This window comes from Chelonia mydas, chromosome 26, assembly GCF_015237465.2.
Source record: "Chelonia mydas isolate rCheMyd1 chromosome 26, rCheMyd1.pri.v2, whole genome shotgun sequence".
In the NCBI taxonomy this organism is placed as follows: domain Eukaryota; kingdom Metazoa; phylum Chordata; order Testudines; family Cheloniidae; genus Chelonia; species Chelonia mydas.
In genome coordinates, this window is record NC_057859.1 from 6320857 (window position 1) to 6346871 (window position 26015).

The 26015-nt window shown below is 54.7% G+C and overlaps 2 protein-coding genes across 11 annotated transcripts in view; one reads left to right on the forward strand and one right to left on the reverse strand.

The window, feature by feature from the left end:
- The first annotated feature begins 1875 nt into the window (after window positions 1-1875).
- On the forward strand, window positions 1876-23756 carry RHOBTB2 (Rho related BTB domain containing 2). 5 transcript variants are annotated; one of them, XM_037886563.2, is made up of 10 exons: window positions 1876-1996; window positions 11944-12145; window positions 12466-12569; window positions 13990-14175; window positions 14655-15673; window positions 17116-17234; window positions 18437-18587; window positions 19292-19380; window positions 19999-20104; window positions 20346-23756. In XM_037886563.2, exons 2-10 carry the CDS (start codon window positions 11954-11956, stop codon window positions 20585-20587), a joined length of 2208 nt encoding a protein of 735 aa, XP_037742491.1. In that variant the 5' UTR covers window positions 1876-1996; window positions 11944-11953; the 3' UTR covers window positions 20588-23756. The 5 variants fall into 5 exon arrangements, with proteins under 5 accessions (XP_037742491.1, XP_043392195.1, XP_037742489.1 ...); XM_043536260.1 differs by lacking the exon at window positions 1876-1996 and adding an exon at window positions 4319-4559; XM_037886561.2 differs by lacking the exon at window positions 1876-1996 and adding an exon at window positions 7489-7787.
- LOC102943585 (tumor necrosis factor receptor superfamily member 10A) overlaps window positions 13024-26015 on the reverse strand; it is a 31107-nt gene continuing 18115 nt past the window's right edge. For 4 of the 6 annotated variants that reach the window (XM_007068329.4, XM_027830481.3, XM_037886571.2 and 1 more), the window contains exon 10: window positions 23557-25368. In XM_007068329.4, the coding sequence (XP_007068391.2) occupies window positions 25079-25368 (290 nt within the window). In that variant the 3' untranslated portion in view covers window positions 23557-25078. Of the gene's footprint in view, window positions 13409-14250; window positions 14357-23556; window positions 25369-26015 lie in introns of those variants that run through there. The other 2 variants (XM_027830482.3, XM_037886572.2) reach the window with 1 other exon arrangement.

Consider the following 26015-nt stretch of genomic DNA (forward strand, 5'->3'; position numbering starts at 1 on the left):
CAGCCTCAAGCTCCCTCCAAACAGTTTCCAAATCTCTGTGACTGAAAGTCTGGCTGGTGCAGCAGTTGCTCCTTTGTATCAGGGCTCCAGCTTGCCAGCCCTGCCCCTGATGTGTTTAGAAACTGTTGATATAGCAACTGAATAGAGAGAGGAGGAGAAAATACCTCTTGTGCTCCCTCACTCCAGAGTTCAGACAAGGGAAACTTTAGACAAAATAAACAAGCGAGAGGGCTCATTGGTCTGCTTTGAACTCTGGGACACTGGGTTTTGCTTAGGTCACAAACAAACGGAGTGTAATGCTCTCAGCAAAAGCTGTCCAACACATAGTGATTTGAGCGGGGGACAGGGAGCCAAGATTTCTGGGTTCTAGTCCTGGCTCAGCCACTGACTTGGGCAAGTCACTTCCTCTCTCTGAGCCTCAGTTTTCCCATCTGTAAAATGGAGATAAGACTGCCCCACCTCCTTGGAAGAAAGTCAACCTTAATGAAAGTCTGTAACGTGCTTTGAGATCCTCAGATGAAAGAGTAAAACAGATGCAGTTTAGAATGATGACTGGAAATAGTGCTGGCCCCTACACATCCCCTGCTGCGGGGCTCTTAAGAACTGTGCCATGTGAAGGAATTAGGGAAGAAAGAAACGGATTTTAAGTTCAGCGTCACTGAGAATTTTCCTCCCCATTACCCGAGACTGTGCAGCAAGGTCAATGGGCAGCCCTGAGTCTTTGTCTTGCTGCGTTAGAACTGGATTTTAAAGAGCCCAGTATCCACCATGCAAGAGTGATGGTCTAGGATCTCCCCGTCCAGGGGCTGCCTCTGCCCATGGGGAGGGAGGGGGCATCCTGCGGAGAGCCGGGGAGGGAGGAGTTCCAGGTCAACTCATCTCACCTGCGCCTTTCCCACCTCTCCTTTCAGAGCCTGCTGAGAAGAGAAAGCGATGGAAACCCGAGCCAAAGCCCACCACGCCGTGAAGAAGACCAGGATGGATTACAGCTCGTAAGTACCTAGCTCACTCCTGTTTTCCTCCTTAGTGGTTTGTAGCTGTTGCTAGACACTCACATGGTCAGTCCAGATTTGGTCCAGTCTTATTTTCCTAGCTGGACCCACAAGGTGCCCAGGGATTCCGCTCATTGTGTCCCGTTTAATGTACCCCCTGTCTGTATCTCCAGACGCCTTAGGGAGAAGGCCCGGCTTGTTGCTGGCAGATGGATACCCACTGGTGATTAGCTCAGCGCAAGGCTTGGAGGTGGGTAGGGCAAGTTCTATGCCCTGGGAATGCAGAAAGCTGAAGGGTTCCCGGCTCCAGCCAGCCAGGATACAAGAGAGGCAAAGGCTGCTGTGAATTCAGAGGATACCCCCCAAGGAATCTGCAACACTTCACCCCCCCCCACCACTCCAATTTAGACGTGGTTGTATCACAACAAAGCTCAGCACCCTTTTTAGTTTAGCCTGGCATATTGCCCAGGCACCCTAGTGCCTTAAAATCACCTGCTCCGCAGGGTGAATTCCCCTAATTATCACTGAGCTCCGGTGCATATGACACCCCCTTCCTGCACGGGGGCCTGCACTTTAAGTTCTCCAGGACGATGTGTTGAGGGTTCCTTCGTGCGGACTCATGGGAACGTCAGCCTGTGCAAGGCAGAGAGTGGGTCTGATTTGAGGGGAAAGAGGATGGTGCTTCCTGGGCACTCACATTAATGTTACTGCTTGGGAATGCAGCCCAGCTGGCCCGGCCGACAACCTCCCTCTGCCTCAGTGCATGGTCAGCTACCCCCCTGCCTATCAGAATAGGCAGAGAACCCTGTTCCTCCAACACAGCCTGCGGCAGCTCTCTGCCCGTCTGAACTTTACCGGAAGGCACAGTTCTTCATGACCACACCCAGAGCTGACTCAGCTCAGCCTGTTGAGCGCTGACAGGGCTTTGGCAGCTGGCACCAAGCTCTCCAGAGGAAGAGGAACTGAGCTTTGCAGGACTCCCCACCAGGCCCAGGCCACAGCAGGTGAGGGATGTAGGGAGGTTGGAGGAAGAGTATTTATCAGTGACTTGAATTTCTTTGTGAAGTCCCCGCACATACTGCTGGGCAGGGACTCCTTGGGGCTTCTGGGTAACAGAGAATGCAGCACTGGCTCCGGGTAGAGACCTGGGATTCTGGACAACAGAGAATGTGGGGCTGGGGCTGGGTAGGGGACCGGAGGGTTTCTGGGTCCAAGAGATGGTCACAGTATACAAGCCTCGAGAGAGTCAATCGGTCGTGTGTGTTGCGAGAAGGGCACTTCTGGAAGCTGGTAGCAAAGCTGGCTGTTTGCCCTCTCCGCCTTCCTGACATCCTTTCATTTGCCTGTTCAGTGCCGGGGGGTGTTCATACCCCTTCCGCACACAACTCCCCAGTTTGACCTGTGGCTGCTGTGATGTCTGGACGAAAAGCTCAGTGTGTGTATTTGGGTTTGGAGCTATTTGACTGGGAGCGAGGGTGATTATAAAGCAGGGCAGATGGGAGCCTTTTGGGACAAGTTCAAGAGGCTTATATCAGAGAGAGACACTGGCACACAGAGTAAACTGCATTTTAATTACAGCTGTGATAAAACAGCAGACGTGGGGGAGGGGAGGGGATGCTGCTGCTTCTGCTTTGCATTGGATCCAGTTACTGACTTACAGCTGGAGCTCCAAGGGCAGCTTAGGCTCATGCTTGGCTGTTCTCTCTCAGCTCAGCCAGAGACCCCTTTGTCTGAGGCAGTGATGAGACTGTAAGAAGGGCTGGGGCTTCTGGTGAACTGGGCTCGTGATCAGATTGTGGTCTCGGTCAGTCTTCCAGGAAGGGACAAGCGGGAAAGAGGAAAAAGCTCATGTTCCTGCCCCATCAGCTAGGCAGTGCCTACATTTTACATACACCCTGGCTGGATAATGATTTGGGATAGGAGAAATCCACGTGCTGAGACTCAGAGCTTCAAATGTCCATCAGAAATAGGTGGATGGATAAAGCTTTAGGCCTTCTGAACGGAAATGAACTATCTGCAGATTCTCTCTCACTCACACACACACCCACACCTGTCAGGGATGGTCTAGGTACACTTAATCCTGCCTCAGCATGGAAGGTTAGACTAGGTGACCTCTCGAGGTCCCTCCTGGCCTTACATTTCTATGAGTCTATCCATCTGTCAGTCTGTCACCATCGGTACTCCTCTGTCCATCCATCCATCCCCATAGATATTCATCCATCCATCAGTCACCATAGGTACTCCTCTCTCCATCCATCTCTCTGTCTCTCTTTGCTTTCATACTGCTCTCTTTGTGGTATCACACCTGAGCACCTCGTCTTAACGATCTTAGCCCCTACTGGCCATTCACTTCCTACTCACAGGACACTGGGGAATTATGGGCCTGACTTAACCAGCCGTACGCACTGCAGCTGTAGCCAGGGGGTGGGGAAAGGTGGATCCTCTAGAACAGAATCTAGACCTTACATCTGGAGTGCAGCTGAGATGAGAACCCCCAATGTGCCAATGTCCCTGGACTAGTCCCTACAGCCTCTCCTGTTGGAAGACACTACCAGAGGAATATCTGTGGACTTGTCTAGAGTCAGTACTCTGCCTCTGTTCCATACAGCACCTCCCGCTGAGGGACTGGAGTAGCTGATAACTTCTACCCCATTCCCTACAATGGTTCCTCCTTAGAGAGGCTAGGACTGGAATAACTGAATTCCCCTCCATGCGACATCCTTCCCTGTGGTACCTTCTACTGGGAGAAGCAGGGACTGGAGTAGCTATGGGCTTCCCCACAGTCAGCATTCCTGGGCCAGTCCCTGCAGCACCTCCCACTTGGCCTCCCCCCTAGCTAATGCTCTGGCAACAGTCCCTGAAGTGCCCTGCGGCCAGCACTCTGGCATCGTTTCCTGTAGCACCTCCTGTTGGCAGAAGCTGGGAATGGAATAGCAGTGAGCTCATCCAGAGCTGGCATTCTTTCGCCATTCTCTGCTGGCTGGGCCTTGCCTCGCTCTTCACTCCTGCACAGCCAGTGCTCCTACGCCATTCCCGGCAGCACCTCCTGCCGGGAGAAGCTGAGACTGGAATAGCAGCGGGAATGTGCTTGTTTGAGCTGTTTTTTTCAGTGCCAACGGTACAGCCTGGAGGTTTTGACCAAAAGCCACAATTGTGCTTTTGTCTTGCTTCAGACGGTGGGGAGTCACTCCGGAATTAAACTGATCGTAAAGCTGCCAGGAACTTTTATGCCACAATTAAGCACCTGCTACGACAGAGCAAATAAGCCAAATCATGCGGCTGGCAAGCAAGCTTTACGTGTTCCTTCCCCGTGACCCACTCGAAGACGGAAGCTAAAAGCAGCAGCCAGGCTGCTTGCAGTTTTCATTCCAGCCCAAATGCAGGGAAATTCATAGCTTTTCCCAAGAAGTCGACAGCCTCATTGCTAGCTTCCATGGTCCCTGTGGAATACGGAGACTCACCAGGGAGAAGCATATGCCAGACTTAAAAAACAAAAGGAGCCCCCCCCAAACAAGTACTCCAGATTCCTTCTGCTATGGAGAGAGAGATTCCTGTCTTACGAGTTAGGTGAGGAACGGCATGGGGCAGATGAGCAATGGTGCTGAGGAGAGTTGGGGGGGGGGGCGTTCTGGCACGGTGATGTTAGGAGCTGCTGGATGTCTGTGTGACTGGACTGCAAAGGTGCGAGGTGAGGCAGATGCTGGAGTGGTGACGCTGGCTGACGCCGCATTGCATCAATGCCAGGACTTTGAGCGGTTCTGAGGGATCGTGGCTGGCCGGATCCTAACGGGAAGGGAACAGGAGCCGGGGTTATTTTGGTTAGGCACAGGGGAGGTGGGGGGGAAAAAAGCCTTGAGAAGGACAATGAGGCATCACATGATCTGGATATGATGGGGCACAGCAGCTGGCCTGGGCTGCGGGGAAGCAAAGCTGCTTCTCATTGGTCAGGCCGCAGAGATGACGTTGAGTTTTTACTCTCTCGGCTCTGTCCTTGCATTGTGAGGCAGCCAGAGGGGGCAGCGCAGAGGGGCTGGGGGGAGCTGGGCTGGGGAGAGGGACCGCAGAGATGAGTCTGGGGGGGAGGCAGTGGAGAGGTGTGAGACGGGTGCAGTGGGAAGATCATGGGGTGGGTGGAGCTGGGAGTGAGCAGATCCGTGAGAAGGAGCCAGGGAGCTGGGTCAGTGAGAGGGGGCTACTCACCTTGTCAGGTGCTGGCGGAGCTGAGCGACCCGAGGCGCCTGTCTGTTGTAAAGATGCATAGCTTCCAAGGCCAGAAGGAACCATTAGATCAGCTAGTCTGACCTCCTGTGTAACACAGGCTGGAGAATTCCTCCTGCTACCCCTGCACTGGTCCCAGGCACAGGCAGATTTCCGCATGCTGCCTCAACCTACACCTCCAGGTAGGAAGAGAGTTCAGTCTGTGACCTGTCCCATCACTGGCATCTCTGCAGAGACGACCAGCAAGGCAGAAGAGGGCTAAGTCAAACCAGCTTTTGTACCAAGCCTCCACTAGGCAGAGGACTGAGAACCCCCCAAGCTGTTTTGCACAGGTCAGGTGCCAATCTCCATCGCTGCTCATACCCACGCAGGCCTGGTTTGAACCAGTGACCTTGAAGTGTAAAGATCTCTATCCCAATGCAGCTCCCTTGAGCCATCCAGAAACTCCTCTGAGCTCCAACCCCACTAGTGACTGGGTGAGGGGTCTCCCTATCAGAGCTGCCCCCGTCCCGATCAATGCAGCATCCTTCACCAGAACCCCCTGGGACACTCTGCCAGTGGCAGTCCACTGCAAAGTATACTTCTGAGGGCATTCTGCACCAAAAAATTTAAAATTCTGCGCCAAAAAATGTAAAATTCTGCACACAATATTTTAAAATTCTGAAAAATTCTGCAAATTATATCTGTCAATAAATAAATGTGGAGGCTCCAGCATGGCAGTGGGGAGCAGGTGCCACTGACTGCACAGAGGTAGGAGATCACCCTGCACCCCCTCTCCCCCGGACATGGACTCGGCGGTAGAGTTGCACCCAACCCTGACACAGCGCAAGGACCAGGACTGTCCCAGAAACACCCCGGGGCCCTGCCACTCCGTGCCAAGCACAGTAGATGTAGGCAGGCAGGCTCAGCCCAGCAAGATCTAGATATGGATGAGCTTAGTGTAGGAAGATCCAGGTGTGGGGTGATACGGTTCTGTGTGGGGCAATCTGGGTGCGGGAGGCTTGGTGGGGGGTCCAGGTGCGAGGGAGATCTGGATGAACAGGGGCTCGTTGTGGGGGGAGGGGGTTCTGGGTGCAGTTGAAGGTGGCTGGAGCTCAGGGCTCAGCGGGGGGGGTCCAGGTGCTGGCTTGGAGGGGTGCGGGTCTGGGTGCTGGCTTGGTGGGGTTCAGTGAGGTGAATACCAGGATGGTGACTGGGAGCAGAGAGGGGGTGATAGCGGTGGTGAAGGAGGAAGGATAGAGAGGCAGTGGGGTGAATGGAGGCAGGAGCATGGACAGATGGAGTGGGTGGGTGGAGGGGGATGCAGGGAAATGGATGGAAGAGAAGAGATGCAAGGAGTGCAGGGGGAGGGGTGCAGGGGATGGATGGAAGGGAAAAAGTGCAGGGGGAGGGGTGCAGGGGATGGATGGAAGGGAAGAGGGGCAGGGGAATGGGGGGAGGGGTGCAGTGGATGGATGGATAGAAGGGAAGAGGGGCAGGGGCGGGTGCAGGGGATAGATGGATGGAAGGGAAGAGGGGCAGGGGGCATGCAGGGGATGGATGGAAGGGAAGAGGGGCAGGGGCGGTTGCAGGGGATGGATGGATGGAAGGGAAGAGGGGCGGGGCGGGTGCAGGGGATGGATGGATGGATAGGAAGAGGGGGAGGGGCGGGTGCAGGGGATGGATGGATGGAAGGGAAGAGGGGCGGGGCGGGTGCAGGGGATGGATGGATGGAAGGGAAGAGGGGCAGGGGTGGTTGCAGGGGATGGATGGATGGAAGGGAAGAGGGGCAGGGCCGGGTGCAGGGGATGGATGGAGGGAAGGGAAGGGGAGGGAAGGGAAGAGGGGCGGGCCGGGTGCAGGGGATGGATGGAGGGAAGGGAAGGGAAGGGAAGGGAAGGGAAGAGGGGCGGGCCGGTTGCAGGGGATGGATGGAAGGAAAGAGGGGCAGGGAGGGGTGCAGGGGATGGATGGATGGAAGGGAAGAGGGGCAGGGGGAGAGGTGCCGAATAGCGGGCGAGGGGTGGTAGCAGCAAAGGCAGAGGGCGGTGAACGCCCCCCAGATTCATGGGCACCTGAGCTGTCTCCCCCCCCCCTTGGCTGAGCGGCCTCGGCCAGGCCCGGCCTGGCACAGGAAGTGCCCCGCTCCCCCTCTCAGCCAATGGGCAGCTGGGGGGGAGAGACAGGGGCGGGGCCTGTGGCTGGTTCTTGTTTTTGTGAATGAAACCAGGCGGTGGGCGAGCCCGGCCGGGAGCTGCAGCGCCCGCGGGCTCAGGGGCAGCGGGGCCACGCGCCGGGCCTTGGGGCAGCCCCAGCTGGCAGCAGGGCCCCGCCGGGCGGGCGGGCGGGCGGGAGAGAGGCGCCGGGGCCGGGAGGATGCTGCTGGGGAGGACGCGGCGATGGCTGTAGGCGCCGAGCAAGGGCCCGCCTCCTCCCGGGGGCCGGCGCGGACCGTCGCGGGGGAGCCGCTGGGCGGCCGAGCTTAGCCCCCAGCGCCGCCCGGGGTGCCAGGATCCGAGCCGCGCGCTTCTGACCATGGACACGTCTCCCGGGGGGAGCTTCCTTCTGCCCACTGGCAATTCCCCGCTATGTGTCGGTGTAAGTAAGCGAGCTCCCCGAGCATCCTCCTACCGCCGCCCCGGGCTGAGCGGGGAAAGCGGCCGGGCCATTTAACGAGGCGCGCCCCAAAACCTTGCCTGCAGCCGCCGGGGGTTGTTGAAGGTGCCCCGCTCCGGAGAGGCTGCAACGCCAAATCCCGAGTTTCTTGCCGTGCCCCGGGTTGGATTTGCACGGACGTGGGTGCCCTTTGCCAAGGCTCTTCGGGCCGATTAGATTTCACTGCATAAGTCTTGGCGGTATAGCGAGGCTCGCCTTTTAGTTCTGATTCCTCCCCGTTCCTAAAATCGTTGCAATATAGAGGCGTTTTGTGACTGGGTGGGGTGGGGTGTGTTTGTGCAGAAGCTTTGCATTCTGTTATTGCTTTTTTATATATACTATATTTACAGTTTATTCGTGCTTGATTTGCAAAAGCCTTGCAAACATGTTTGTGTTTTGTTTCCGCTTTGTTTGCACTGTGCCCTCTGTTTAGATTTGTATTTCCTTCGGCACTGCAATTATTAGGACTACTACTACAAATAATATTGTGCAAGGCCTTAGCCTACAAGATTCTTGGCACCTAGTTTCTCTTTTTTTCCACTGAATGCATCCAATGAAGTGAGCTGTAGCTCACGAAAGCTTATGCTCAGATAAATTGGTTAGTCTCTAAGGTGCCACAAGTCCTCCTTTAGTTTCTCTTCTGATCATCTTTTGTTGGAGATGCTCTGATTTCACCTGCCCGCCCTTTCCAGTGGCTCAGAAGGTTCCCAGTTGGTGCTGCATTCATGAGACCATTCTATTTTTGTTGCATTCCTTCTGTTTAACAGGATTTGTGTGTGCGTGTGTGTGTGTGTGCCTGCCTCTTTATGTTGCAAGATGCTGGGATGGAGGATTTTTAGCCTGAGAGTTGCTAGGAAACACTCTGGGCTCCCTGGGGTGATTCTTTAGTTTCCTTGGTAACCAGAGACTGGGGCTGCCGAAAATGAACAAATCTCTGTTCTCCTTGGGAGGTAAAGGGGGTAGATTCGGTGCCTTGGGAGGGGGATCCAGAGAAGGGCTAAGGGGGAACCCTGAAGGTTTGGATCAGGGAGCCGTACTTATGGGGTGCATTGCAGTCAGGGAATAAGGGGTTGCTTTGGAGATGGGGCAGAGAGAGGAGCCCATCGTGGGGAAGGGGAATGGCTGAGAGAGGGTTTATGGGGTGATTTAGGGTTTCAGGATGGCTCAGGAGAGGGAATGAAGCAGATGCAAGGGGAGAGACGAGAAGGATTGAGATGGGGTTATTACTGGGGGCATATGGAGTGGAAGCCTGTGCACAACCTCAGGGCCTGATCCATCTCATTCCATTTACCTCGGTGGGAGCTGGATCGGTTCCTGGTGTGGACACGGAAGAGGGGAATGAGGAGATGGGACGTTGGATTGTAGGAGGTAGATGTAACAGCGATAATGAAATGTCTCTCTAGCAGGGTGAAATGTCACATGGGCACTGATTTGCCACACACACACCAGTTGCTGTGGCAGAAGTTTCACATTTCCTTCATTTTGTGCCATCCTTTTCCTCTCCCGTCTCCTGCTCTTGCTGGCATTCTGTTTTTTAACTCCCTACGTTTCTACCATGGGGGCCTGAGTTAAAAACTAACCTGTGCTTAGACAAATGGGCTCCGAACTTACTGCACAGGGGCTAATGCCAAGACATATGCCACTGAACCAAAGCCCGCCAGGCGCTCCCGAGGCGCACAGCGGTCCACCTTCCAAATGGACCCCACGTCACCCCAAATTCTGGCTCTGCTCTGCAATTTGCTTCTCGTTTTAACTGGTGGGCACTTTGGGGGCACTGGGAAGAACATGTTGTAGTTATACGTTTCAGAGGCCTTCCGAAGAGCTTACTACTCCCACTTCTCTCCCCTTCTAGGGCTGAACTGTGTAGAGGGCTAGGAGGAGCATGGGGCTTGGGCAGAGAAGTGGGAGTCCTCGGGCAGGATTCCTTATGGCTGCTTTAAAAAAATTCTGTTTGTCTGATGTCTTTGCCTTGTGTCCATCGCCACAGTATCTGAGCACCTTCCTAAAGCTCCTTTTCTTTCCTGGCATTGCAGTTAGCAGAGGTCTTCTTCAGCAGGATATGAGCATCTCCGTTAAAATAATCTTTGTCCTGGGACATGCTGGTTTCCCCATCAGCTCAGGAGCTGGCCTGATGCGTTGTCTTTGAACCCACAAAACCTGGGGCCTGATCCTACTAGCTGCTGAGCCCCTGCAAATGAAGGGTGCTCAGCGTCTGCCAGAATGGGGCTCCTAAGGAGCTGGGCAGGGATGGTATCATTGGAAAGTCCCTTTAGTACTTTTAGCTTCGGCTACTGAGAGCTGCATTCACATCCCCTTCCGCAGCTCTCCGTTGCTATCGTTACCTTGGTATTAGCTCTGCATGCCTGTGGGCTGGTGTCGGCACACAGCACCTCAGAAGACCTTTGCCTAGAGGTAACGCTGCTCGAGAGAGAGTTCAAAGCTGGGCAACTTGGGTTTGTGGTTACAAAGAGAAGCTCTTTTCCCCTCTTTCCTCCCCACGGTAGCCTTGCAAATCCCTGGTTTAAGCTGCCATGAGTTAATTCTGTTTGCTGCAGACGCCTGCTCGCTACATGGCCAGAGCTCGGCGCTGGCAAAGCATGGCCGTGTGTGCCTAGGGCTGCTGAGAGCTGGCTCGGAGCCTCGGCCTCGCCGTGCCCAGTTACAACTCCAGCAGCGCAAACATCCTCCCAGCGGGGTGGGGGGTGTGTGTGTGTAGACATCTGGCGGGTGGGGGAGAGAGGGAGGATGTGTTTGCTCAGGTGGATCTGGAAGCTTCCCAATGCTGGGAAGGGAGGAATGGGGGGAAAAAATCTCTCTCACATGACCAAGCATGAGCCTGGGCGGGGAGGGAGGAGAGTCCAAGCCAACAGACAGGGCATGTGTCTTATCAGAGGCAGAGCAGTGCGTGCTTCCAGGAACCCATTACACTGTAAAGGGAATCCGCCTGGAGTGCACATTGAGAAGGGGTGGGGAGCTGCCTTCGCTCCGTTCCCCTTCCAAGGGCTGTTTGTTGTTCTCTGCTCAGAGCTGTTTTGGGTGGCCTGGTCCCCGCTGGGCTCTCATTGGGAGAGCGGGGGAAGCAGCCGGCCAAGGTCTCTGCAGATCAGGGTGGCTGGGGCCGTCAGGGGTGTGAGGAAGGGGGAGAAGCTCATGAGGACCCCGGCCGAGGTTCCCTGCTAGGAGAAATGACTCTGAGCGTGTGACAGACGGAGCGACTCGGACGGCCTGGCAGCTGCCCCCTCCGTGGGAAGGTTCTCTGGGAGGGACACAGACCATGCGGGAGTCACTTTAAATCGGGCCTTGTGAGTAAGGCAGGAGCGGCAGTGAAGCTGGAGGGTGCCTACTCCCCAGTGCATTCCCAGGCACTGTCCCTTGCCCAAGCAACCAGTGCTGTTCCCCAGATCCCCCCTGCCCTGGCTCTGAGCACCTGCAGGGTGGGTTGCAAATCCCCAGGGTCGCATCCCGCCACTCAGTGGCAGCAGAGGCTGAAGTGGGTGTAAGTTTCATTCTCTTTCCGCAGGTGCAAAGTTCCCTAGGTTGGGTGCTCCCAGGAGATCCCAGCCCCGGGCCTCGCCCTGGGTGCTGGCCACGTCCTAGGTCTCAGTCAACCGTGCTTATTAATTGGCTATCTCCCCTGGGGTTTGCCATTGCTCTGCCTGGGAAATCTTTTCTCACTGGGATGAGTAGGATGGCTGCTCCCTGCCTGCAGAGTTTGGGTGGGGTGGGGTGGGGGTGGCTGGCCACTCTGGGGGAAGAGAGGACCCCCTTCCACTTGGCCAGCTGAGGGCTCTTTGTGGAGAGTGGGGGGGTCCACCCTACTGTGGCCCATTGGCTCTCTGGAAGGGAGCCCACCTTGATGAGAACCAGGAGCCCCCGATGTGTGCCCAGTGGCTCTGTGGGAAGAGGCCCATGTTGATCATGTGGGCCCAGTTGCTCTCTGGGATAGCAGGACCTCTCTCCCGCGGATTAGTCCAAGGGCTTTCTTGGGAGCAGAGGAGGCATAGGCTGGCCTGGTGTGGCACCCAGAGCTGCCTTGCAAACAGGTCTGGAGTACTGACCCAGCGTCTCCGCTGGCCCCTCTCCCTTGCTTTCTCCCCAGGTCCCAATTAATGGATTCTGACATGGATTATGAGAGGCCAAACGTAGAAACCATCAAGTGTGTCGTGGTTGGGGACAACGCGGTGGGCAAGACCCGTCTCATTTGTGCCCGCGCCTGCAATGCCACGCTGACCCAGTACCAGCTTCTCGCCACCCACGTACCCACGGTCTGGGCCATTGACCAGTATCGTGTTTGCCAGGAGGTGAGTGACGTCTGCCTCGCGGGCGGGACTGGTGCCGACGGGGTTGGGGGGACTGTAGCTGTCACAGGATACCCCTCTCTTGGAGCATGGTGCAGACGGGTTGTCCAACTGGGCGCGCACGATCGTGATTGCGGTACACCCTCCCAAGCCAAGTAGAGGCTCAGACTAGGGAATTCTTCCCCTGCCTGGGGTCAGTAGTGTCATTAACTCCCCTTTAATGTCCTACCTCCAGGGGGAGAAGGGAGCAAGCTAATTCCATCCCTGCCCCTTCCCCTCTGCAACCTTACTTAGAAGGTGGCTGACCTTTTCTGTTCCCTCAGGTGCTGGAGCGCTCCCGAGATGTGGTGGATGATGTTAGTGTGTCCTTGCGACTCTGGGATACCTTTGGGGACCACCACAAAGATAGACGCTTCGCTTACGGAAGGTAGGGTGACAAACTGGTCTTTCCTGGGGGCCTAGGAACTAGAAGGAGAAAAAGCATGAAAGGGCAGGTGCATTGCACCCAGGGGGGTAGGGGGGTGGGCTGGCTTCCATGCCAGGAATGTGCATTGCTCTTCTGGGGGGCTGCTCCCATGTGGGGGAGTGTGCATTGTACCGTGGGGGGGAGAAGAGGGTTGGCTCCCATGTGGGGGAGTGTGCATTGCACCCTAGCGGGGAGGAGAGCTGGTTTCCATGCAGGGATATGTGCACTGCACCCCTGGGGGAGGGGAGGCTGGTTCCTGTGCGGGGATGTGCGCATTGCACCATGAATGGGGACAGAGGGCTGGCTTCCATACAGGGAGTGTGCATTGCACTTGCGAGGGGGAGACTGGCTCCCCTTCTAGCCTTAGATAAGTCAAGGGTGCAAAGGGTACAAGTCACTAATGGTTCACATTGTATTGAGTTTGAGGTTGATGAAACACACCCACAGAGTTTACTTAATACAGACATCTATCCCTGAAATCACAGAAAAATGAAATAAAGCAAGATAAATATAACAACCCTCTTCTCCCACCTCCAGGTCATGCATACTTATAGCTTTAGGCTCGCACAAAATAAAGCAGTCTCCAAATGTTGACATACATACAACCTTATGGAGACTGGTACCAGCAAAAATAGAAGAAAAAGCAAGGGGAGGTCCCCACAAGACAACTTGTTCATACTCAGGCTTCCGCCATGGTCATCCCTGATGTCCCAAGTGGGGCTTGGTCTGATCATCTTTTATACACATTTTCCTGTTCCATCCACATGTGTCCGGGACCATATTTGATCAGGTTTCAGCCCCTGCCCAGGAGTGATATTCTGGTTAGGCACAATTCAACTTCCCACATCAATTATTGTCCCAGTGTGGTTTTTCCATGGTTACATATACCCCAAAACCCCCTAGAAATCCATTACTTCAGCCTTCTGTGATGTACTTTTCAGCACAAGCTACGTATTGCAAAATGTTGCTAAATCTTCTAACCTTGCATTAAGCAGTCCTGCTAACTCCTTTGCTAGACTATCAAAACTACTAACAGGCCCACAATGCCACAGCTTATGGCCAAGCCTGCCTTAGTGGTTATCCGGATTCTTATGTTTCTCTACTTGCATGTTTTGCATAGCTGCTTTTTCACTATTTTAAAGCACAGAATATATAATTTAATCTTGCACCCTAAACTCAGGTCTGGGTTTACAGGTCAACACCAGGCAGGGAACCAGCGTTTCCTCCTGGTGCTGACCCCTTGTGCAGGGAGTCTGCCTTGCACTTATGCACCTGTGCAGGGTAGGTGCCTATGCTCCCATGCTTGAATCCTGTATGGGATGAGTGCATGGCCCCTAGGGGACAAAATCGTAATGGAACCCTGTCTCTTCTCCACTCTCAGGTCTGATGTCGTGGTTTTATGCTTCTCCATTGCTAACCCGAACTCCCTGCACCATGTTAAGACCATGTGGTATCCAGAGATCAAGCACTTCTGCCCCCGAGCACCTGTCATCCTGGTGGGCTGCCAGCTTGACCTTCGCTATGCTGACCTGGAAGCAGTCAATCGAGCCAGACGACCCTTGGCCAGGTAGAGATTGGGATAAAGCAGCATACAGAATGTGAGGAATGTCAGGGCAAGCCCCAGGGGACATATATTGCTTACCAGGGAGCGGATAACCGCTTGCAGAAGAGAGGCGAGGCAGCAACTCCCTCCAGATGGACCCATGCTGTGAAATCGGCAATACAGAGCAATTCTCTTTTGGGCACGTCTGTGGGAGAGGAACAGAGAGGGAGAAGGGAGGGAGAGAGGAGGGAAAGAAGAGAGGATAGCGAGGAGGGGAGAAAAATAAGACGCAGAGAGAGCCAAGATGGCATTGGTTGACCCCTGGGTATGATGTTCCTGGCCCCAGGCAGCCTGCTCGGCCCGAGGGAGTTCTGTGTTTGCCACTGCACAGGGCCTTACGCTCCCCCAGGTTGTACCTCTGCGCAGTCCCCTTGCTATGTGTTTCAAGGTCGCTGGGTCTCTGAGCAGCTCTTACTGTTGTTCCCCACCCTTCTCTGTTCCAGGCCAATCAAACCCAATGAGATTCTGCCACCAGAGAAGGGCAGGGAGGTGGCCAAGGAGCTGGGCATCCCCTATTACGAGACCAGCGTGGTAGCCCAATTCGGCATCAAGGATGTCTTTGACAACGCCATCCGGGCCGCCCTCATCTCCCGCCGGCACCTGCAGTTCTGGAAGTCCCACCTCCGCAACGTCCAGAGGCCGCTGCTCCAGGCCCCTTTCCTGCCTCCCAAGCCACCCCCACCCATCATCCTGGTCCCAGACCCCCCTTCCAACAATGAGGAGCACCCAGCCCACCTGCTGGAGGACCCACTGTGTGCAGATGTCATCCTAGTGCTGCAAGAGAGGATCAAAATCTACGCCCACAAGATCTACCTCTCCACCTCCTCCTCCAAGTTCTACGACCTGTTTCTGATGGACCTGAGTGAGGAGGACCAGCAGGGTGCGGCTGGGGGCAGTTCCGGGGCCGCCGCCGCCGCCGAGCGGGTGCCGCACCAGGAGGAGAGGCACCACGGACGTGACTTCCTCCTCCGAGCCGCCAGCTTCGACATTTGCGAAAGCACCGAGGAGTTCAGCTCCAGCCAGCGTCCACCGTGCCTTAGAGCCTCCACCAGCGACGGGATCCTACGAGGCAACAGCTACGAGAAAGGGCAGCGCGGGCTGAGGCGGGGAAGGATCCTGTCCTCCTGGAGCCGTGCCTTCGTCAGCATCCAGGAGGAGATGGCCGACGACCCCCTGACCTACAAGTCCCGGCTCATGGTGGTGGTGAAGATGGACCCTTCCATCCAGCCTGGGCCCTTCCGGGCGGTGCTCAAGTACTTGTACACGGGGGAGCTGGACGAGAATGAGCGGGACCTCATGCACATTGCCCACATCGCTGAGCTGCTGGAGGTCTTCGACCTCAGGATGATGGTAGCCAACATCCTGAACAACGAAGCTTTCATGAACCAGGAGATCACCAAAGCCTTTCACGTCAGGAGGACCAACCGTGTGAAGGAGTGCCTGGCCAAGGGGACTTTCTCTGGTACGGCCCAGGGGGTTCCCTGTTGGAGCGATAGCTGTGTGGGACTCGACTGCTCAGGTGGTGGGGGTTCGCTCACCAGTGAGGAGGAGCCTGGGGCTCAGGGGACTGGGTGTGGGGAGCCTTTATCACCTCCGTCTGGGCCTGGACATGACACAGGGAGCCTCTCTGAGTCTGGTCTGGGTCAGTTGTGACTGAGAGTTGACACCATCTGATGGCTATTAGATGGCCCGTGAGTGAGACGGTGCATCTCAATCCAATTCCTGGACAGGCATCTGTATCTCAGCTGCCACTCTTGGGATCCCTTGTTGGCAGTCTCAGGAAAGGGACCCAAGGACTGAGTGGGCCGTGGAGGCCGAACTCTGAGGCTTAGCCGTGCTCCCGCCAGAGAAGGGCTGAGGCACGTTAATGGGGCAGCTTCCGGCACAGCTGCCCAGGATGTCGATGTGCTACCAATATACAGGCTGTCCCTCTTCGAGGCTGTCCAGCCCAGCCTTTCCCCACGGCTTCTGGAGAGCTTCCAGTGCAGGTTTTATGTAATTGTGACATCATAGTTTCTTTCTCCCAGAAAGCCCTAGCTCTAGCATCTGGTGTCCTGCAAAATTTCTGCCCTCCAGCCAGTTTTCCAGCTCCGGTTATTTAAACAAGAGCAGCTCGAGCAACTTAGTTTCCACTTGTTCTGGATTATGTAGAATTGTCCCCTTTCATGATGGGAAACCCACCATTTATGGGACATACCTGGGTCCTGAGAACCCTTCCAGGGCTTCTGAAACCACATCCCGGTAGGACATTGCCATGATATTCCGGTGCCATGTCATCACGCTTTGTTGTGACATCATGGTACGATGTTATGACATCTTGACGTAAACGTCCCAGCATCACCCTGGCTGAATTTGTTCCATTCAGACAAACCCCAAGGTCACATAAGTAGCCAGTAGCTCCTCTGAATTAGAACTTGGGTTCCAGGGGATCTGGGGAAGACAGCGTGGTCCTGGGGATAGGGAACCAAGAAAGGTGGCTTCTTCCACTCTCAGGTCTGCCAAGGATTGGTTTGCGGGCGTTTATCCTTTTGTGCCTTTGTTTCCCTAAAATGGGAGTCGTGATACCTGTATAGAGCACGCTCAGAGCTGTGTCTGAAAGGCCCTGTCTAGGTGGTATGTGTTCTGCCGGGCTTTGTTCCGAGCCCTCCCGCAGGATGCTCACAAGCAGGCAACTGGAGATGGGAAAACCTTGTAGAGCGTCGTGTCCAGAGACTTGGCTTCTCCTGGATTGTTCCCTGGGGCGACTGCCTCTTCTGGGCCTGTGGGTTCGGCCTCAAAGTTATATCCTTGCTGGGTTTCTTGTAGGGAGGGGCAGAGACGCTGGCTGAGGCTGCTACACACATGGGGGGCGGTTGACAGGCTGCGAGCTCCTTCCTTGATGGATGCCCCTTTGCTTGGTTGCAGATGTCACCTTCATCCTGGACGACGGTGCTATCAGTGCCCACAGGCCCTTGCTCATCTCCAGCTGCGACTGGATGGCTGCTATGTTCGGGGGTCCGTTTGTGGAGAGCTCCACCCAGGAGGTGAGGAGGGCGGCAGCAAACGCCGTGGCAGGGTTGGGATTTGCCTGCTCTTGCTCTCCCTCCCTGCAGCCCCGCCCGGTGCTGCCGAGAGTCCTAGAGAAGGGAACGCAGCCTGCTCCATGCAGCACCCGAACGGCGGTTCTGATGAGCAGGCACTTCCGCTCCCTGCATCGCTGTCGTGGCATCCCAGTGGCCCAGAGCTACAGCATTAAGGAGGGAGAGAGAGATTGAAAAAAGCCTAAGTGCCTTTTGCACTGACTCAGTGCTTTCCCTCTCTGTAGCCAGGGCCCATGGGGCAGAAAGGGAGGGAAGCCAAGATTTCACAGCAAGCAGGGACTGGCTGGGGTCAAAGGGAAAAGTCCACTCAGCAGATCCTGCAGGTTCCGCAGAGCAGGAGGAGACCGGGCAGGGGAAAAGGGACATTTGGGAGGGCAAAGGGGAGTTCCTGAGACAGATCTCTCCATTACACACGAGCCCCTCTGTGCCACTCGGACAGCATAAAGTAGCCTTGACGTGAGTGGGAATGGTCCCCTGAGATCCCCCTTGCACAGCTTTAGAACTCACGGAAGGACTCTGTTCCCAGCGTAGTGGGTGGCTGGAGTGCCGTGCACCGTGGCTGTTCTCTGCTCCTCAGGGCCCATAGGGGGTAAATATGTTCTAGCAGCCTTGGGGCCGTTCTGACTTACACAAGGGGCCAGGCAGGGCCCTGGAATAGCTGGAGAATACAGGAAGTGCAAAGGGGGCTGAAAGCCCGTCCTCCCTCTCCCTCCCTCAGCACAGGAAGGGAGTAAATGAGAATCAGGCTCAAGCACTTTTCGGGGCCATTGCCCACATTGTGCATGGCCTGATTGAGAACGAGAAGTCTGAAGAGACAAAGAAAAGCTCAGACAAGGGGTCGGTCAGAAAAAGGTGCCGACAGACACGGACGGTTCAGGGGGTGGTGCAGGGAGCATTTGTGCCAGGGCAGCTTATCCTGCTTGGCCACGGAGAGCTGAAATCCCCAGCGCGGACAAGGAGGGGTGGGTGCAGCCAGGCCACAGAAAGACCAGGCAGGTGTGATTGAACCAGACGGATTCCTGCTGCGTGGGGGCTGGGGACAGGCAGCGCGTGCATCCCCAAGCACTGGGAGCGTGGGGCAGGGTACAGAGCCTGCCCGCCCTGTGGAAGGTAACCCTGTCTGTGTCCACGCCCCTCCTGCACAGGTGGTGTTCCCTTACACCAGTAAGAGCTGCATGCGGGCTGTTCTCGAGTACCTGTACACCGGCCAGTTCAGCTCGAGCCCGGACCTCGACGACATGAAACTCATCATCCTGGCCAATCGGCTGTGTCTGCCACACCTGGTGGCTCTCACAGGTAACTTGCGGGGATGTGAGAAGGGCCTGTGGTCAGGCAGCACCCGGGGCAAGCCAGGCTTTGTCACCCACAACCACATCCTGAATCAGGGGGAGGGGGGTTCTGTGACCCTAGCTTACAGCTAGAAATGAATCTGAATGATCAGGGACTGGGGGGTGGGAGTGGGGGGCTGCTGGGGTCACTGGCCCCTGTGGAGAAGGCAGCGAAAGCTGGGATGTGACCATTTTATCTGGAGTTCCTTCCTCCATCAGTGAGTGAAAGGACCCAGAGGCCCTCCCTAATCGGGGACTCCATATACCCATCTCCATCGGAAGAGGTGGTGACTTAGGGAGACGGGCTTTGGGGTTCTCCTGCCAGCTTTCCAAGCCTCATCCCAATGCGGGTTGAACCTGAAAACCAGTGCCCAGTAGGATGGCCTGACAGCGCTTGTCCGTGTAAGGGAGGGGGCTTGGGACCCCATGAGTATGGGCTGGCTTGGTGAATCATTGCTGTTCAGAGGCATGACAAGCTCAGTGCCGAGTCTCCCACTAGGAGCGTGGGCTGCAACATGGCAGACGCACCCTGCTGGGTCTGTCACCTTTACCCATCTCACACAGGTCCAGTGGCTTGGTGCTGGAGGTAAAGCCGGCCGGAGGGCGACACAGGTCCAATTCTCTGAGTGGTTGTCTGTAAAACACTCCCTAACCCCTCTGTGTGTGTTACAGAGCAGTACATGGTGGCGGGCCTGATGGAGGCATCGCAGATGTTGGTGGATATCGATGGGGACGTCCTCGTGTTCCTGGAATTGGCACAGGTACGAGTTGCTCATTTCTGGGTAGTTCCAGTGCTCCCCGGTGGCTTGTCATGGCCCGCTGGCGATGGCTGTTGCTGCACTCGCAGGGGGATGAGAACTCCAGGAGGGAAAGGCCAGGAAGTTGGAGTGGAGCTAGATAGGGAGCTTTTGCGAGCAGTTCTTCATGCTCTATGATCCCATCAAGTCTTGCACGCTACCACAGGGCCAGGTTGGGTCGCCGGCTGGATGGGAGACCTGTAAGAGACACTGGACTGTGCGTGAAGTGGTGTGGGTGGAACTCTTCCATCAGCACTGAATCTAATGGCTCACCGGTGGGTGTTTGAGGCTGCCACCTTTCAAACAGGATGTGAAAGCAACATCCTGACCTCTCGCGGTCACGGAAAACCCTATTGCAGGGTGGCCAAATTCTAGGGTGGGTAACTGCCTGTCGCATTTCCAGCAGGATGCCATATCCTCCTCCACTTTTCTAAAGGGCTCTGCGGTTAGCTGTGCATTGATAAATGACACCTGCCTTCCACCCCAGAGGTAGCTGCACTGCAATGGTGGTAGTTTGTAAGGCAGGTGATGTCCCCTTACAGGTATTGTGCTGGTGCTCATAATGGTCGATCTCTCTTCCAGTTTCACTGCGCGTACCAGCTTGCAGACTGGTGTCTTCATCACATCTGCACTAATTACAACAACGTCTGTCGGAAGTTCCCCCGGGATATGAAGGCCATGTCAGCAGGTCAGTGCTCGCTACTGCCTTCTTCATCACTCACCAGGACAGTGGAGTGGAGTACAGCCGGGAGGGACGGTGGGGTCAGCCCTAAGAGGCCCGGGGAGGGGTAGCCAGGAGAGCACTGCCCTGCACCCTGGGAAGGGGTAGTGAGCTCAGCGCTGTGGGCACTTGCCACTGCAGGGCTTGGTGGGATGCCACCTCCTCTGGTTTTGTTGTTAACATGCCCCTGGGCTGCCTCTCCCTTCAGAGAATCAAGAGTACTTTGAGAAGCACCGCTGGCCGCCGGTCTGGTACCTGAAGGAAGAGGATCACTACCAGCGGGCCAAGAAGGAGCGTGAGAAGGAAGACTACCTCCACCAGAAACGGCAGCCCAAGAGGAGGTGGCTTTTCTGGAACACCTCCTCCTCCCCTTCTGCCTCCCCTTCCTCATCAGCAGCCACAGCCTCCTCCTCCTCCTCCTCTTCTTCCTCCTCCTCAGCTGTGGTTTGACAGCCCCCCCTTGCCCTCGCCCCAGCATCCCTGTGAGAAGGCAGTGGCCGACCGACCCGTACCAGCATCTGGTCTACCAGGCTTGGAGTAGACACCACCCGCTAAGCCCTTCAGTGGAGAATGTGGAAAGAGAGTCCTTGGTAGGGTGGGCACATACCATACAGGGGGGCTCAGGACTTTGAGCCCCTGGATCCCCTTAGGAGTTCTCCAGGGTCCTGCTCCCTGCTGTAGTTGCTCTGGCTAGAGACAAGGACTGGGTGGCTTTCAGAGCAGGGCCCCCATAGCGGGGTTGCTGGCTTTGCAGAGACTTGTTAGCAGGAGAACCTCACATTTACCGGAGCGTGAGCTTTCTTTTGTTTGAAAAATATTCTACAAGGAGAAAAATGAAATTCCTTCGGGTTCTGCTTTTATTTTTTAACTGGAGGTTGTGTCTTGTTTTGTCCAATGGTGACTCACTCCTCCTCACGCCTGGGACATTTCAAACCACAGCAGGAACATGCCCCAGATTTCCGCTGGGGCTCCTTTGACAGGGAGCAGCCTGTTTCTCTTTGCACTTACCGGCCTGGCTCTGGCCTCTGGAACATTTGCTTAGGCAGGGTGCATCTCCTGGGACCAGCCTAAGCCTGGACAACCTTCCAGGAAATCCCCATGGACACCCAAGCAGCTTCAGCCTGGGAATCAGTCTTGCTTTGTTGCAGGTGGAGAGTATCTTCACGAAGCAGCCAGCTCCCCTGACTGAGAGCCCCACCCCAGTCCTCTGCCTTCCTTCCTGCTTAGCCAGCTCTCCCAGGAGGATGCTGCATTTAACAATCCCAGCTGGGGTCTGCTGAGATTCTGTGAAGAGGCTGCAGGTTTAGCCAGGGCCAAGTGGGGGGGGATGAGCTGAGAAGCGGCCTACCCAGAGGACTGTTTTGGGACAGGCTGCTTCTGCACCAGTGTGGGACCCCAGACTCTGACTTCTTTTTAAAAGACCCCTCACACACACACACACCCCAACTGCCAGTGGTTGGGATTTGAGCTCTGAAGGCTCCATTGTAATAAATGGTATTTTAAAGACCAGCATGGTCCCTGTGTGTTTGGAAGGAAGCAGGTGCTGTTTGGGAAGGCAGGGCCCACCTGCCCCTGCGGATATCAGCCCCGACTAATTGCTCCCATGCCCCCACCAAGCCAGCCACACACCTGGCAAAGCCACTGGCTGGCTGGAGGTAGTTTAAGGCAAAGCAGCTGAGCGCCGCCACTCACATGAAATGGTTTAACAGCAGAGCCGTCGATCAACCTTACATAGGCAAAGCTCCCATTGAAGTCAGCAGGAGTTTTGCTACAGGCCTGCCTAATACTATTTAGCAGGCTCCATCCAGAGAGGCACAGAGCAGCGATTTGCTGTCAGCCACATGCTGAATCCAAATTCAGCCAAGGAGCCAGCCTGTAGTCTGGTGCCCTCTCCAATTGAGGGTGGTACCTCAGGGCCTGCAGTCAGGGGAACGAGGCAAAGGGAGAGAACATGTGTGCTTTGGCATGGTCATCTCTTTTGATAAAGGGAGCGTCTGGAACCTGTTCTATCCCATCCCAACAGCTGTTGAAGGAAGAGCTGTCCCACAGAGCAGCTTTGGAGGATGCTAGTTTCATATACAGGTGTCTTGAAGGATCTTTAAAATATATTTTTACACCTAAGTGAGGTTACTCAGCTCCCCACCAGAGGGCAGGGACATTTGCAGAAGTGTGCATTTTGCACTCAATGCCCCACCTGGAGCAGAGGGCCAATTCCACTGCTACAAGTCATGTCCACCTCCACAAGGCTGGGCTACACCCCTGAGCAGGAGCTGACCAGGGATGTGGTAGGTAGCGAGGAATTAGGGTCTGATCCAACAGCCATGCATTCAGGGGGAGCCTTTCCATTGGTTTCCCTGCTTGTTGGGTCAGGTCATTAGCCTTAATGTTGCTGGTGACAGCTAAAATGGAATCGGGGAGCTCTGAGGGCAACAATCCTCTTGGTGCGCTCTGGCAGCATGAGACCTTTCAGGGCAAGGGCAGGATGGGGTAATCCATTCCATCTCTGTACCAAGAGAGAAGGGTCATTTATTCCTTTGCTGGTCCCTTCCCTGAGAGGAGCACTTATCTTGTGCACATCAAAAGGGCAGGTCTGCTTCCACCTCCCATTAATTAAGACCCACTTCAGCATCTGCCCAAAGCAGTGCTTTGTGCACAGGAAGAAAAATTCAACCTGGTGCCCAATGGCATACTAACCTCAGGAGCCAGCCTCTCCTTTTGCAATGATGGGGAAGTCAGAGGGATACAGAACCCCGATCTCTCCCTCTGGTTGTGTCTGATTAGAGACATGCCAACCTTTCCTTGGAAGCCAGACCTGTGTTGAGCTCGCCAGGGTGCAGTTTCTCTGCAACCTGGCTTGGTGGAGATGCAGTGATTCATTAACAGAGCATCAGTGCTGGCTTTGACACTACACAAACCTATCAAGGAGGCCCCACTTCCACCCCCAGATGCCAAAAGCTTATTGCAGTGGATAACTTTGCTTCTGCCAGGCCAACGTTGGTTTTGACACAAAATGAGATCGGTTTGGGGTAGGTGCCACTGAAGGTCTGATTGTCCTTTGCCGTGCACCTGGTGTAATTTACATCTGCGCCGTATGGATGTTAAATGTTAGCAAGTGTGAATGGTCAGGAGACTTGGGGGGGTCATTTGCATATGAATCTCATGGTTAGTGGAGAGATACCCAGGAGCAAGAGTTTGTTCTGCTGTGCTTGCTGCCATGAAGGGGAAAAACCACTGTGGGAGGATCATAACATAGCCACAAGGAACTGTGGACCAGATGATGTAAGCATGTGACTTCACTCCAGTTAGAGCTATGTAGATACACACCAACTCCATCTCCACTGAAACCCAGACCACTAAGTCAACATTGTGGCTGAAGGCTGCGGGGAGCAGGGGGGGAAGAGAGACGAGAAGAGAAACTGTAGCATATAAAAAGTTTATTCTTCCTTCATACAAGTCATGTATAAAAACTGGAAATACTTAAAAATCCTGGCTGGGCCAGAGCTCTGTATAAACAACTACCACACACAGGAAAAAGGAAAAAAAAATATCCTATTTTTATATTACCTTTTAAGTTAATTTACATTTAAAATTCCTAATAAATACATAAATATGGCATCTACCTCTTGCTTCTTGTTTTAAGCACAGCTTTAAAACCCAGGGAAGGGAAGGGGAGGGTAATTCTGACATTCAAGCATGAGTAGCCTCTATCTTTTCCATGAGATGCTGGACGTGAGGAAGTGCAGCTTAGACAGCCGTCATGCTGAGCAGAGGCCCGCTACCAAGGGCTGGCGTGATGGATAGCGGAGACCGGCCGGCAGGTGCCAGTCTGGCTTGTTGGAGGGCTGGATGGTTGCCCCTTGCAGTCAAGTTCAGCCAGTTCAGTAACTGCAGGTAATTCCAACAGCCAATAAAATTGTCCCTGAACTATGCACAAAAGATACTTGGACTGGCGTCCGGACTGGCGTCCCTATGCATCTGATAGGGGAGAAACACTGAACTTCACAACCCCTTGTGAAATTGGGCAGTGCTATTATCCCCATTACTCAGAAGGAGAATGGAGGCACAGAGGACTTGCCCAAGGTCCCACATGAAATCTGTGGCAGAGCAAGGATGCGAACCCAGGTCTCCCAAGTAGTGTCCTAACCACTGAGCCATCATTCCTCTCTGCTGGGATTCGGCATCTTCTAAAAGACAACAAAACCCCCCTGGATCACAGTTTCAGTACCAATAGGGTAGATAGTTATTTGCTCTTCATTCCAGTAGAGTCCTCAGGTTTTAGGTACTAGATGCTCTAACCCCTACAGCAAATAAAACTGGTATCTACAGCTAAAATATACAGTGGGTAACAAATGACCCAGGAACCAGTTAAAACCTGCCTGCCACAGATGGAGGTAGAAGCTCTGGCCAGCTGGCTGAGGCTTGACAAGTTTTCTAGAAGGCTGAAGCATCCAGCAGCAGCGGCAGGAGGTATAACATTTAGTCAGAGCTTTCGGAGGGAGCCCTGAATAACAAACACACCAGCTTTGCCAGTTGCAGCTGCCGATAGCCAAGTCCCTGCAGCTGGAAAGAGCCAGGCGATGCCAATGCCCACCGGGATAAGATTCCACTGGTGCTCCACAATAATGTATTAGCAGAGTCATTGCAACAGGAGTGTTACAAGGAAATCCCAGCCTGGATGTCTCACAGTAACCTACATTCTGTCATTCAGAGGAAGAACCTGGGGTTTGTTCAACAGCTTTGGCAGCATCACAGTCTTCCAAGAGAGCTTTCAAGGCTCTTGTGTCTCTAGAAGACAACCAACTCCCCCAGCCCAGCTGGTATCTATCAAGGATGCCTTACTCAGGAGCAGCCCAGGGGAATCTTTGGGCAAGGGGTATCCAGGATTTCAGAGGCATTTGTGGTTATGGCTCGGAGAGAAGCAAGGCAATCCCACCCTGTTGTTCAATTTAATTCTTCTTCCTCGTAAAGGCCAATAAGCTTGGAGCAGATAATGTCTGCGACGCCCCTGAGATCAATCTTGTCTAGTGTCTCCAGTAGGTGGTTGACAGAGGCCCCTATGCCGGCTTTGTTCAGCCAGGTGCATAACATCTGGTAATGTGGCTCCTGTGAGTACTTGTCGCTCCTCTCCGCAATCTCAATCTCGTTTTCCGAGAGGAGGAGGGCTCTCCCAAACCGTCTCCAGTCCTTGAAGGGCACTTCTTGAGTGAAGGTGTCGAAGGAGCACCGCAAAGCTGGGGGAAAGAGCCCGGGCACAAACACCCCATGAGAACAGGGTAGAGAGAGTATAACGCATTTCCAGTGTCCCTAACAACCTACCCATCTCTTCTGGTAGCTTCCATATCCCATCACACTACGCTAGGCCAGCTACTCCTATATGCCCCATCAGACTCTGGATGTAACTCTACCCATACTCACTGTGCAATATTACCCCATGGGAGAAGCAGGGAGATTTCTTTCTGACCCCACCTCACCCTGGTAATCAGATCATGTCCTGAAGCATGGGGATAATTCACTTTTGTTGCTATTAACTGCGTTAACGGGCTAGCCCTATCCCTTTTAAAGGAAACAGTTATTTGCCTCAGACTATACAAAATGCCAGTCACCCTCCTTATTCTCCCTCCCCCCACCCCACTTCTTCACAGCCACATGGGGAATAGGCCGCCCGGAAGATCACTGGGACATGGATTTTGGACCCCAGACAGTTATCCCTGAGCTATAGGACAATCACGAACACACAGGGAAAGGATGATCCCCACTAAGGTTCCCTTTCTCCTCCAGGGATCCTTTGTCTGCCAGGGCGAGGTGACTTTTATCCAGAGCTAAGGGAGGTTGTGTCAGCCACCTCTTCAAGAAATGGCCTCTCACATGAAGGGAAAGT

Coding starts and splice junctions, on each gene's coding strand:
- RHOBTB2 (XM_043536260.1), top strand. CDS start 4,528: ATGGAGAGAGAGATTCCTGTCTTACGAGTTAG. Junction 15,674..17,115: donor GGCCAAGGGGACTTTCTCTG/GTACGGCCCAGG, acceptor GCTTGGTTGCAG/ATGTCACCTTCATCCTGGAC. Junction 20,105..20,345: donor TATGAAGGCCATGTCAGCAG/GTCAGTGCTCGC, acceptor CTCTCCCTTCAG/AGAATCAAGAGTACTTTGAG.